Source organism: Filicampus tigris, chromosome 22 (genome assembly GCF_054856515.1).
Source record: "Filicampus tigris isolate MCC_2025a chromosome 22, RoL_Ftig_1.0, whole genome shotgun sequence".
In the NCBI taxonomy this organism is placed as follows: Eukaryota; Metazoa; Chordata; class Actinopteri; order Syngnathiformes; family Syngnathidae; genus Filicampus; species Filicampus tigris.
In genome coordinates, this window is record NC_141238.1 from 4986918 (window position 1) to 4999209 (window position 12292).

At 43.8% G+C, this 12292-nt stretch overlaps 2 protein-coding genes across 6 annotated transcripts in view; both read right to left on the bottom strand.

The window, feature by feature from the left end:
• Positions 1 to 206: 206 nt before the first annotated feature.
• Positions 207 to 9938, bottom strand: lrguk (leucine-rich repeats and guanylate kinase domain containing). Of its 5 annotated transcripts, none has more exons than XM_086022371.1 (20): positions 9901 to 9938; positions 9454 to 9502; positions 9056 to 9154; positions 8898 to 8979; positions 8725 to 8825; positions 8450 to 8531; positions 8254 to 8378; positions 7227 to 7370; positions 7062 to 7142; positions 6836 to 6922; positions 6162 to 6268; positions 5943 to 6062; positions 5559 to 5655; positions 4380 to 4493; positions 3850 to 4051; positions 3368 to 3442; positions 2400 to 2560; positions 2184 to 2272; positions 1092 to 1132; positions 207 to 1013 (listed from the first exon to the last, which is right to left on the bottom strand). In XM_086022371.1, exons 2-20 carry the CDS (start codon positions 9463 to 9465, stop codon positions 838 to 840), a joined length of 1995 nt encoding a protein of 664 aa, XP_085878497.1. In that variant the 5' UTR covers positions 9466 to 9502; positions 9901 to 9938; the 3' UTR covers positions 207 to 837. The 5 variants fall into 5 exon arrangements, with proteins under 5 accessions (XP_085878497.1, XP_085878498.1, XP_085878495.1 ...); XM_086022372.1 differs by having other exon boundaries at positions 6171 to 6268; positions 9799 to 9917; XM_086022369.1 differs by having other exon boundaries at positions 9799 to 9917.
• A 167-nt stretch (positions 9939 to 10105) lies between these two features.
• exoc4 (exocyst complex component 4) overlaps positions 10106 to 12292 on the bottom strand; it is a 64265-nt gene continuing 62078 nt past the window's right edge. Inside the window, exon 20 of the mRNA XM_086023047.1 lies at positions 10106 to 11148. Coding sequence (XP_085879173.1) covers positions 10911 to 11148 — 238 coding nt within the window. The 3' untranslated portion in view covers positions 10106 to 10910. The remainder of the gene's footprint in view (positions 11149 to 12292) is intronic.

The following is a 12292-nucleotide window of genomic DNA, read 5'->3' on the forward strand; positions in this document are numbered from 1 at the left end:
ATGTTTTTTTTCCTTATCCAGATTGTGTGTTTCACCAGGGGAATGTTGACTTTTTTGAACTGTGTGCCTGTGAAGCCCTTTGAGCCTCTTGTGTGATTAAGGGCTGGACAAATAAACTTGACCTGACTTAACTTTCCCAAATATCCATTTTACGGTAAATGGCGCAGTGCCTCACCAGATGGCGCTGTGATGGAAAAAGCTCATAATTCAAACACGTATTTTATTTCACGTGATGTGAGTCACAAATTGTCATTCACAGTCCTTCATCTGCTGTTTTCCAGCAGATCCAAATTGCTAACAGCATAGTTAGCATTTTTCTTTTTGTTTGCTGACACACAAAAAAAGGCCACTGATTGTGGACACTGACTTTGTGGAAAGCGGCGCCGACTGCAGCGTAACTAGGTTAGACCTCGGGGGGGGGGGGGGGGGGGGGTTGATCCGGCGTGCAGACAATGCCTGCCAAAGAATTATGACGGCCCTGCAACATCTGCTGCCTTCAGAGAGAGACAGTGATGGATGGCCAGGTGTGCCTCCCTGGTTACAATTTGCCCCGAACTGACGTGTGCGCGCACACTCACACTAGTTAAACCTGCAATGTTAATGACCAATTGAAAATGCAACCCAAAATGTGGTTAGTCATCATGAGAAAAAAAAAAAAAAAAGAAAAAAAAAAGAAAAGTATCCTGACATGTTTGAGCACGGAGACACACTGAGGCACAATTGTTTGATTTGCAGCAGAGCTATTGACGAAAGAAATGTGTCACTCAGTCACGCTTTGCCGTTCATATCAAAATTCAGCAGTGCGCTTTCTCGTCACGTCTTTTAAGAACCTCGACGCTATCCTTGCGTGCTGGCCTGGACTTGGCGGCGGCTGGGCGACGGCAGCGGGCTATTGGCCTGCGGGGTCTTGCGTCCGGGCGGGATCGGGGGCAGGACGGGCTTGGCGCAGGATCCGGGGCGTCTGACGGAAAGGGGCGTGATGCCGGCCGGCGTTTGGAGCGGCCGCTTATCATCTATAAATGACAACGCGAAAATGAGAAATGAGATCTAAAATCGACTCGACATATGAAAAAGGCTCTCGGTGGAACAACCTTGGATTGTGTCCGACGAGTGTCCCGCAGATTCATCTGAGCTGTCGAGTTAAAAAAAAAAAAAAAAAAAAAAAAAAAAAGAATGACAAGTGGAAATAATAGCAGATTCCCAGATGAAAGGAGCCAAAGAGTCTAACTCGACTTTGTTGTGTTGCCTGGAAACAAAAACGATGGCCCCTGGGACTCAATTAATCGACAGTTACGTGATGCGCGGTGACAATACGTGAAGGAGACACTCGCAAGCCGGGACGCATCCCGCCGAAGATGAGTGCAGACAAGAAGACGCGTCTGGAATCCTCTGCGCAAATACTGCGGGGCTGAGTAACATTCAAACGGATGACGGCAACTGTGTGTGAAGATAAAGCCACAGGGGCATACAGAAGAAAATACGTCATTGTAATTACATCGGGGGTGAGGAAAGGCCAAAAAAAAAAAAAAAGCGCAAGACTTGAGACATTTCTTACATTTAGGTTACAACTATATTGAATTTGTTTTCAATCATAAATCTTTTTGTACCGCATTATGAGGCAAAATTAAAATACCTTCGGAGGATTTGGACTATTTCAAGATAAAGTCTCTAAAACGATTAATCGGTTATCAAAAATAATTTGATCATCGATCAGTTGTCGAGTCGTTGCACCTCTAGTTATTAGTTACACATATGCAAAATAATCCCCCAACGCGGATTTTCTTTATCCTCCTTACTGAGTCACAGTAGTTGTGAACGTCCTGATGACTATTATACTGCCCCCCGGTGGCCAAATCGCATGAGGCGTCGCAATGAATTGATCATAATCGATAATTCTCGACGTTATATTTAACTAGATTATTCATGTATACTGTATAAATATTATATATTTAGGTGAGGGGTTGCGCTGAGTGGAAACACGACAACAAGCCCATCAAATTAGCCTCGCTGCCGGTTTCAGCGGTGGGCCACTTCACACTCAAGGTCAAGAAGTCCAAACAAACCCATCAAAAAGCAGTTAGGACAAGTGGGCCAATCAAACCAATTTGGCCCCCTGGCAAAAGTCTCCACTCAGAATTAGGCACGAGAGAGCGCAGTCAAGTGTGTGCCGCTTGAAAATGAACCTTCTGATGTGCCAACTGTAGACCCCCGGACTCTTCCCCATGACTGCCTCTCTCACCGGCTGCTCCTGCCTGCAGATGGAAGCAAGCTCCTGGAGGGACACACGGACAAAAAAAAAAATAAATAAATAAAAAAAAACACACACACGCACAAAGCTAAGTGTTGGTGATTGACAGATGAGAGGCTTCGTTGCAGGGTAATTTTCCATGGGAACTCACAGTGGGGGTCTTGTGGGGGGCGAGCTGCTGCTGGGCCTGGCTGCAATAGTTTCGGTAGAGGGGCTCGGAGGGACCGAGGGAGGATGCGCCAGGGTGGGACAGTGCGGATGAGTCCGACCTTAGCTGCTCTGTGGGGGGCTTTTCTGTTGTGTCACCCTCACCTGAGGCAGGAAAAATAATTTTCAGGGCAGGTTTACCAAATGCGCTTGGCGCACAGCAGGAACAGAAGGTGCCTATTTTTTTTTACATCATTGATTGATCTTTATTGTTTTAATACGATTATTTTCCCTGTTGCCCTGGCTCTTTCAAGTTATATACAAAGTTACGTTTTGGTGCAAAGCTTTGAAATGAATGAATAATCGCGTTTATTAAAGCAACGCTGTGTCGTGTGTCAGTTTTTGTCGATTATGGCGGCGCCATGTGGACAAATGCGGTAGTGTTTTAACCAAAGTCAACCACATTTTCCCATGTCGTGAAATCCTGAGCTCTCGCTGGCCTGCAAGTTGGACTCAATTATATTTCTATTTACAGTGGCTGTGTGAAAAATAAACAGCGATAAGGTAATGAATCTAATTTTGTCCAAACAATACTTTTGTTTTTTTTGTTTGGTTTGGGGCTTCTGCCATGACACCAGTAATAGCGCGTAGACGTTCGAATCGACTTCCGTCCTTATAGCGAAAGGAGGAAATGAGTCTGCCGTAAAGAAATTCAGGACATTTGTATTTTTTTTTTTTGCGTGCCAGGGTTGCTCCCATCCTCCTCAAAGTTGCTTAGTGCCAGTAAAAATGATACAGGCCCCCCCAGGGCATGACAAAAGTCCCATTCAACTATTTGTAAGTCAATGTTTCAACAAAAGAGTTGTGAAAAAATTTTATCAAGGTCGAATTCTTGCCCAGTGCTTCTTTAATTGTGATTTCAATATCAATGAAAATAATTGTGATCATTTTTTTTCCTCTGAGGCTGCTCACCTTCTTCCTGGTCCTCGAGTAACAGGTAGTTCTTCACGACCCGCTCCAGCATCTGGTAGGCTCGGTCCCAGTAATCTGCACGCACAAAATGTGCTCACCAAGCCGGCTGGCTGTTCCTCCCATCGAGCGGCAATGAAAGCAGAAGCGACGGGGACGTTGGCGCTGCATAAAAGTGATGAGTGTGCTGCCCGCCCCGCGTGTTGCTCTCATTAAGAAAGCGGCTAAAACGCGCCGGCATGACTAACTGCTCGACGGTGCCGCCGTGGCCTTAATACAAAGCGGTAATGGGAATGAAATTGTGCTGTATGGATTTTAGTGAGGCGCGTTCATTTATCTAAAGGCTTATCAGTGACGAGGGGGTGGTTTGTCTCCGTGGGGGCAGTGCGACGACAGAAGACAAAAAAAAAAAAAAAAACGTTGCACGCTGTCAAATCCACACGATATCCTCCACGGCGTTGACGCTAATAGGGAGAAGACCGTACCGCAACGGATGACGTTGTCGAAGAAGCCGGGCCGCTCCCCGTTGAAATGGTCGTAGAGCTCGATGCGCGACAACGCCGCCTCGATCTGGGCGTCCGTGTGGAAGTTTCGACTCCTCAGCATGGCCTTGTAGTTCTCCGCTATGGTGGGGATGAGCAGGATGTAGCGGGGCTCAAAGATGCTCTTCTTGAGACTCAGCACACCCTGCGAAGACGACACAGGACGGTCATTGAGCCGCGATACATTCGAAGGCCTTTTTGTGCAGTATCCTTTATTTTTTTTTGTCTATGTTGAATTCATCTGAAAGAATGATTTTTTTTTTTTTTAATTTGATTAAAATGGCAACACAAAAAACCCCAAAAAACATTTGTACCTAGAGATTACTTGTCCAGTACCTGCTAGCAATTTTATAATTGTCCACCAGAGGGAGCTAGTTTCCCCCATTCAAAGCATGCAGCGCAAAATTCCACCGCTTTTACTGTTTTCTGCAAGGTTGTCACTACTGAGGATTTGGTTAATCTAATCCACTCACCTCCAGCTCCATGTGCACGCAGCACGCCAGTCCTTCCCGGGCGACATCTTCAATGGCGTCCCTGCTCAGACCGTACTTGTAGCCGCCATACTGGACAGTCTGGAGGAAAGCACCCTGCAACGGAACGGTCGGCCCAGTTCGGAAAATGGACTTGAGTGGACAGAATGTGGGACTTTGAGTACTATAACATATAGACGGTTGTCAAATTATGCCTTGATTTTGTACCCAGTTGCTGAAACACACACAAATCATACATTGGAAAGCAAACAAGAGGAAGCGGAGGAAGGAAGGCACGAGAGTTGTAGACAATAAATTAGGTGTCTGACAACAGAAGCGCACAGGAGGAGAGATCAAGAGGGAGAAGAGGCAGAACCGGTCGACCAAAGCGTCACATGACACTTGACAGAAGGCACAGAAACAAGCGTGTAAGCCCACAAGGTGTAAATCATGGAAAGGGTTGCGAGTCCTCAGCTGCATTGTGTTTAAAAAAGAAATCAACCCAAACATATTTTTCTCAAGAATATGGTCCCACTAGTTGAAAAACGGCATTCTGATAAATATTGCATTTGTGGAACATGAGTTAAGCAGCAAAACCCGCCCGTTTTTAGCCATCTCAGGGGGCGGCCATTTTGTCATTTCTGTCGACTGAAAATGACATCACAGCTGCTCAGGGCTCAGGTCATAACCAATCACGTCTCCGCTTCAGAAAACAGGTCAGCCGTGATTGGACGTTCCCTGAGCCCTGAGCAGTTGTGATGTGATGTGATTGGGTGTGATGTCATTTTCAGTCAATAGAAGTGAGAAAATGGCCGCCCCCTGTGATGACTAAAAACGGGTGGATGAACTCTTATTCCACAAAAGCAATATTTATCAGAATGCCTTGTTTCAACTAGTGGGCTTGCATCGAACATATTCTTGGAAAAAATATGTCTTGGTTGACTTCCTCTTTAAACAATCTGATAAGTGTATTTTCAGCATGTATTTGAAAAAATCGACTTAATAAATATGATTATCAACAGGTTCTGATTTAAAAAAAAAAAAAAAAATGTTTCCACTAGATGACACTGGTTTTCGCCACTGGAAGCATGCTTGAAAATTCCAAACCATCGGCGGTTAACGGATAAGAATTCATTCGAAAAACTTTTATCACGACCACAAAAAGTTGCCAAAGGGACGCACCGTTTGCACAAGCAGATCAAACTCTTCCTCGCTGACAAAATAGTAGTCGATGCCGTTCTCTTCGCCGAAGTAGGGCTCCCTGGTGGTGTGGCTGATCCTGCGTGAAACGAAAAAAAACAAACAAAAAAAAAACATCAGAGCGCACTGAAGAGAAGAAGCGCGTAATTTACGGCGAGGAATACCAGACTGACAGCGGGGTTAAGTCACAGGACAAGACCCCGTTAGCAGTGGAATGTGTGTTCAAGAATGGAAATTATTTGGAGTGGCATGCATCTGATTTTCACATTTTGTTACATTTGGATTTTCAAACTATAAACACATAAAGGCAACGTCTGATATCGGGACGTTATTTGAAGACTCCACCCATTCATATAAAACACTGACCCATATGCAAAGTATTCGTCAAAGTCCTCACAAAGGCGGCGGGCCATGTCCCCTTTCCTGCAGCCTTGCGGGCCGGTCAGGACTAACATCGGATACGGAGCGTCATCACTTGGCAGAGTGCTGCAACGGAGAAACACAACAGGGTTAGCTTATACGAACGCAGGAGGAAATAAGATGAGCGAACATTTTGCAGGGGGCTAAAATGACGAGGATACCGACGTGTCATACAGGTTCTGAGGCTGCAACAGCTGATACGTCAGATGGGTCATGTGATCTCTAGCCGCCACCACATCCATTGGGGGGTCGTACTTGTTGATGGACAGCACCTGGATGGAAAAAAAAAATTCATTTTTGGCAGTGAGGAAAAAAAAAAAAAGTGAATAAAGACCTTTCTTTCTGAAGCAGATGATGATTGGGGGATCCGTTGTTTAGTAAATCTGATAAAGTTGATTGTAATAGATTCAGTTATTGCTTATTTTGGTAAAAAAAAAAATATATATATGGGAAGAGGACCTCGAAAAAAATAATCACAAATTAAATCGCAATATTGAGGACAAAAAACAATCATTTCAATTTTTTTTTCAAAATTACTCAGTGCTATTAAAAAAATTGCACTAAAGTAAATATTTGAAAATACTTAACTAGAAACAGTTTGTAAAAATGCATGGGAAGAGGACCTTGAAAAAATAATCATGTATTGAATTGCAATATTGAAGAGGAAAAAAAAAAATGTTAGTTTTCAAAGTTTACTTTTTAGATGCAACTCAACTGTATGTGACATCATGCATTTGAACATTTAATTCAGTGATTCTTTAGCACGCCACTAGAGGGTGCCCATGTCCCACTAGTGGGACACATTCTACTAGACATTTTTTGAATTGTTTATGCCAAACCTTCTCTTCAATAGTGACTTTCTCTTGGTCCAACATGGTCAGATGTTGGATGAGGAAGACCACCGACAGCCGGTACTCTGGCTGCTCCTAACACAGCATAATACACACTAAAGATATTGCCACATAAACTAAGTAACTATTTGACAGTTCAACCTACGCATTATTTTCTTGGAAAAGGCAAATTTTTTTTTTTTTTTTTGGCCTCCAAGCATGGAGTTAAAGTTACCTGAACAGGGTTCCCCAAAAGATTCAATTCCCTCAGCAGGAGAAGATTGTGAATATGCTTACACTCCTCAATCTCGGCAATCTACGTTTAAAAAAAAAAAAAAAGCAATTATGCCAAAGTGTTAAAGAGTGCATTGGCATTTCATTTCTGGCTGTGCACAAACACCTGATTTCTCTCCAGGGTGATGGAGCCGAGCATGTGGAGGTTGTTGAGTCCGGCGAGACTGCTGATGTGGTTGACGGACAGATCGAGGGTCTGTATCCTCTTCAGGTTCTCCAGACCTTCCGTGCTTTTCAACTGGTTCCCCCTCTGGAGACAGATGGGGAAGACGTTTAAAAGCATAAATGCACTCGATGTTTCCCTGTAGTTCAAATTAAGATGTGAGCACCGGTCCCCGCTCTGCAGGGTTCCCCGCCCCGTCTGACAGATGAGTCAGGCCAACAGCTGGCAAGGTGCTCAATCAGCACAACGCCGAACCTTGACGGGCACCGTTTGCTAGTTTACATGCTTTCGACTAAAGTCACGATCTCGCTGCCTGGCAAGCGCTCGTCGAGCATGAGGCCTGGCAAAGGGTCGCTCTCCGCGTGTCGGAAAAGGGCGGGACGTCCCGCGGGACAAGTTTGGCTGTTGGCAGAGGCGGCGTGTCAGGTGCAGGATGGACCAGCCAGGACCACGAGTGGTGGGCCACTGCAGCCATGGTGGCCATATGGTGGGAAGAGGGGGCCAGGGTTTCAGTTAGTGTAGAAAGATGGATAAATCCCCCAAAATTAAGACAAAGAGAGGAATTGTAGTCCTTGGCGTTCCACACAGCACGATACTTGACCCCTTATTTTTCTTTCTTTTAAAATGTGTTACAGTTGTAATGTTTTTTTTAAACTGGGTTGCTTTAAATTTTCAAACACCACTTTTTTTTCAGCTGTGGTTGTTTTTCAAGTGCTCTGTAAAAAAGATTAATGCATTTCAATCATTTTCATTTTTAAATGTGGATTATATTTCAAATAAAAATCCAACAAATTCCCGTGCCAATTTTACTGTTTCACTTTTGCCCCCTTCCTCCAACTAATAATAATGTAACCATAATGAATTTTAATATAAATCTTATTCATGTCTAGATGCACACTAGCCTTGGATCACACTTTGAATCAAAAATAAATAAGCAATAATCACATCTTGGACTCTACTGAGGACTGACCAGGTTGAGGTCTTGAAGCGGCACGTCGTCCAGACTGCAGATGTTGGTGATGTTGTTGTGCGCCGCGCTGAGATGGGTCAGTTTGCAGCACTTCTCCAAACCGTGGATCTGCTTTAGGCGGTTGTCTGAATTGTAGCGAGTCAAGGGCACTGCGTGAACATGCATGCGTCTCCTTTTTTGCATATGATAAGGATACGGTCCAGATCTAGCTTGACGAGCGCCTCGTAGGCCGACATGTCCTTCATTTGTGTCAAAATGTTGTAGGAGAAGTTGACCTCCTGTAAAAACAGCAGGCAGGAATTGACTAATTCCACCAGGATATTCAATTAGCAGAGCATTCAAGGGCACCTAAAGCCTTTTAAGCATGTTTAGAGTGACGGCAGATGGCATGCGGGCCCGTCATGGGGAATAACGCAGCCACCAGTCAAAGTTTGTCTTCTGCTGTCAGCTCAAGGTCCTGCTCGCTGATACCTTCAGGTTCTTCGGGGGCTCGAAGCCAAAGAAATCTGAGATCTGGTTGTGAGAGACATCCAGGATGACGAGGAAGGGCATGTGGCTCACGCAGGACAGATCTGAATGATGAAAAACTTATGAGTACTTATACATAACATCCCCGGAGAATATTCATTTATTATGTATTTTACCTGTAATTCTGTTGTTTGACAGCTCCAGTTTTTGCAGGTGAACATAATTACACAAAACTGAGATATCGCTCAGCTTGCGACTCTGGTTAACAAAAAAAAAAAACAACAAAAATGAACATTTTCATTTGGGGTTTATAAATTGCACAAATGCATCTTACCGGAAGCGCCACGTGGTGGTATGGGTGTTGAAGACCAGTATCGAAGCGTCCAAGGCGGGCCAGGCAGCTGGACACCAACCCGGCACATAAAACGACATCCTGTGCGCAGGAATAATGAAGAATAATCAAACATGTACAATTACAGCAGTGTCGTATCTCCCTTGTAGTAATTCTACATTAAGATCAGGTATTTAAGTACACTTTAGACTTCAGATTGACGATTAACAAAAAGAAACAATAACAATAGTACCCAGTACCTGTGCCACAGTTAAAGCGTGCTTTACTAGAAACTATGGCATGTGTAAAACAACAATCACTTTTACCTAGGAATGAACCTGACTTATTAAGCGGAAAAACACACAGACATGGCAAGTTTCTCCATTTAAAGTCGTACTTACCCATTCCGCCATGCCCACACACCTGGTCGTCTCTTCTCAAGTCGCTCACCTTAATTATTGGTTGGTTATTACAATTATCAAATGACGAAAAGTCGTCAAAAAACGACATTAGACGACGGAGTCGGACGCCGTCGTTGTGACGTAATGCAGTTAGCTGTCTAGCAATTGGCACGCCAATGCTTTCGGCGGTGTCGCCTAGCAACGTGTAGGCACGACGAAGACGGGCATTGTGGGTAATGTTGTTTTCTATATCTACCGCCATTGTGAAATGATCGGATACCCAAACAGTCGCAAAGGCACTTCAAAACGAAGGCAAATGGCCCAAAAGTAGGCGATTTTAGTTACCTATTTAGTCAGGAGAGATGACGTAACCAGATGTTAATGTTTCTACTGGTAGAAAGACGAGAAAATACATTTGCAACACACGCGGTTTGGCGAGTACCTTACCGAAGGTGAGGTAATCAGTGACACCTGTAGGTAGTCACGTGACTTAATGACGCAATCACGAGTCAAATAACTAATAAAATGTCAAAATGTGTTGTATTTTAATAACTTACAACGCTGATATCAATCTTTCACTGAGATAGTTATTTAGTGTTTAAAAATGTCCACATTTTACTTGTAAATAAATGCAAACACCATTGAGCAAAAACACCAGACAAAATACATTTTAATGTTTGTGTATTGAGTAATCATTTAAAACAACATGGAGACAAATAAACATGATCAGCATGGTGTATCTAGACTTATAGGCATTTATATTGATATATAATATATATAAAGTGAGGAAATTAAGTGTGATTAATGAATAAAAAGCAAATAAAGAAGTGTTGACATGTTGTAGCGTGACAGTATGCATTCTAAAACAGGCTGTCACTTAACATTCTGCTCAAGTTTCCCATGTATTGAATTGCAGCAAGTAGCAGCTTTTTAAGGGTTTACGCCAAGTTTCGTCAAACCTGTCCAGGGGGAACCTGCAGCTGTTTTCCCATCAGGCCAAAGTGTCAATATGATAGATTGTAGGGGGCCACTGAGGTATTGACAAAGCCCTCTTTCTCCGGCTCCTCTTGTTAAGTACTCCTCTCCCAAGTTAATGAACTAAAACACAGGGAGGGGTGCTTGAGGAGGAAGTTTATGTTCCAGGATTTCAGTTGACAGAAGCAGATAGAGGAGGAGAATTTCAAATGTAGTGTTAGGGACAGAATTATTTTATTTCTTGTCAAAATTCTGACTTTCCTCTCACTATATTGTGACACTGAATTAAGCTCTCGAGGCACGACTGTACACAAAACCACTGTCCACTACGGGAAACCTTTCGGGACCAGTTGGGTTCAGGTGTTTTTAATATGACATTCATAATGCACACCATTGTGGACAGGACGAGTGGGGCCGATGAAAGTAGCAGTTTGTCTGTAATAAGAACATGAGATGAGATGGACCCCAAGTTTGGCGTCGGCTCACACAGTGGTGATCTTCTTGTCCTTGCTGGCCTGCTTAATGGCGGCTTGCTCGCACACAATCTCCTTGAGCCGCTGCAGCCGCGTGTTCTGGGTGCTCAGGTCGCCCACGCCCGTCTGGCTGCGGTGGAGCAGCGACAGGGCGTTGATGTACTCCAGCTCCGTGTAGCGCACACCCTGGTCCACCACCAGGTGGAGCAGCTCGTCCGCCGTGTTATACAGCATCTCGTAGTACTGCCTAAAGTTGACAGAGGAGGGGAAATCAAAGTTTCTTTTTATGTGTGTAATTCGGCAGGGGAGTCATAAACAGCTGCTGTTGCTGTCGTGATGGGAAAAAAAATATTTTTAATGAAATAATAGTAGTAGTGCACGGTGACCCCTGATTTAGAGGATTCCCTGGCCAATAATTTCTTTGCGGAAACACAAAACTATTATAAAATTAAATACAGTTGTGAAAAACATCTGCATCTCAAAACAAAACAATTTGTTTGTCTTCAATAAAAGAAAGATAGATTTTTTTATTCAAGAAAAATAGTACTCCACTTGTATTATGCTTTATGTAAATACACAACCAAAACAATTAAATAGAATGTAAACAAAACTATTTGTGCATCATGATTAATTAATTGTGCAGCTCCAGGCCACCAGGTGGCAGTACAGTATATAAATATAATAGAGACAGATGAGTCGTTCTTCGCGGAGGATAAAGAATATATGCATGTGATTGATGTTACACTGTCTGTCTATACATTGCAACATAGTGACAAAAGCTACTTTGGTTAGTTTGCCTTTGAGATTTTGAACTGTGTGTTAGCATTACGCTAGTCAACTTTTACATAAGGCACATTTATGGGCTTGCTTTAAATACACAAAGTGTAAGTCTCTTTATTCTATGTTTCATCTGACAGTAATCATCAACTGGGAGTGGCAATATTTTCTCCCAAGTCAAAGCAAAAAAAAAAAAAATAGAGCAAATGCAACGCAGGCAATAACACCTACGACCACATGCCGGCCTATTGTTTATCAGCAACCCACAAGAGAGCTGCCCATGTGTCCCTGTGGTGTAATTTACATCACAATCTAATTAAACAACCCCTCCCGTATACATTCTCATCCCGCTTTACAAAGTCACTTTACAATGGGTACGCCACAGAGCTTACGTGTGAAGAAAAAAGAAGCAAGGAGCGATCACAATTCATTTGCAGCTGTAGTAATGAATGAGTGAGGAGGCCATTACAGGCTGCCTCTGTCAGCGCGTTTGCCGTCACACATTAGTTAGCCGGGCAGGCAGGCAGGGAAGGTGGGGGGACGAGGGGGAGAGGAAGGATGGATGGGGAGGCCGGCCGTGATCCTCTCCATCAGCCGCGACCACAACATCCGAC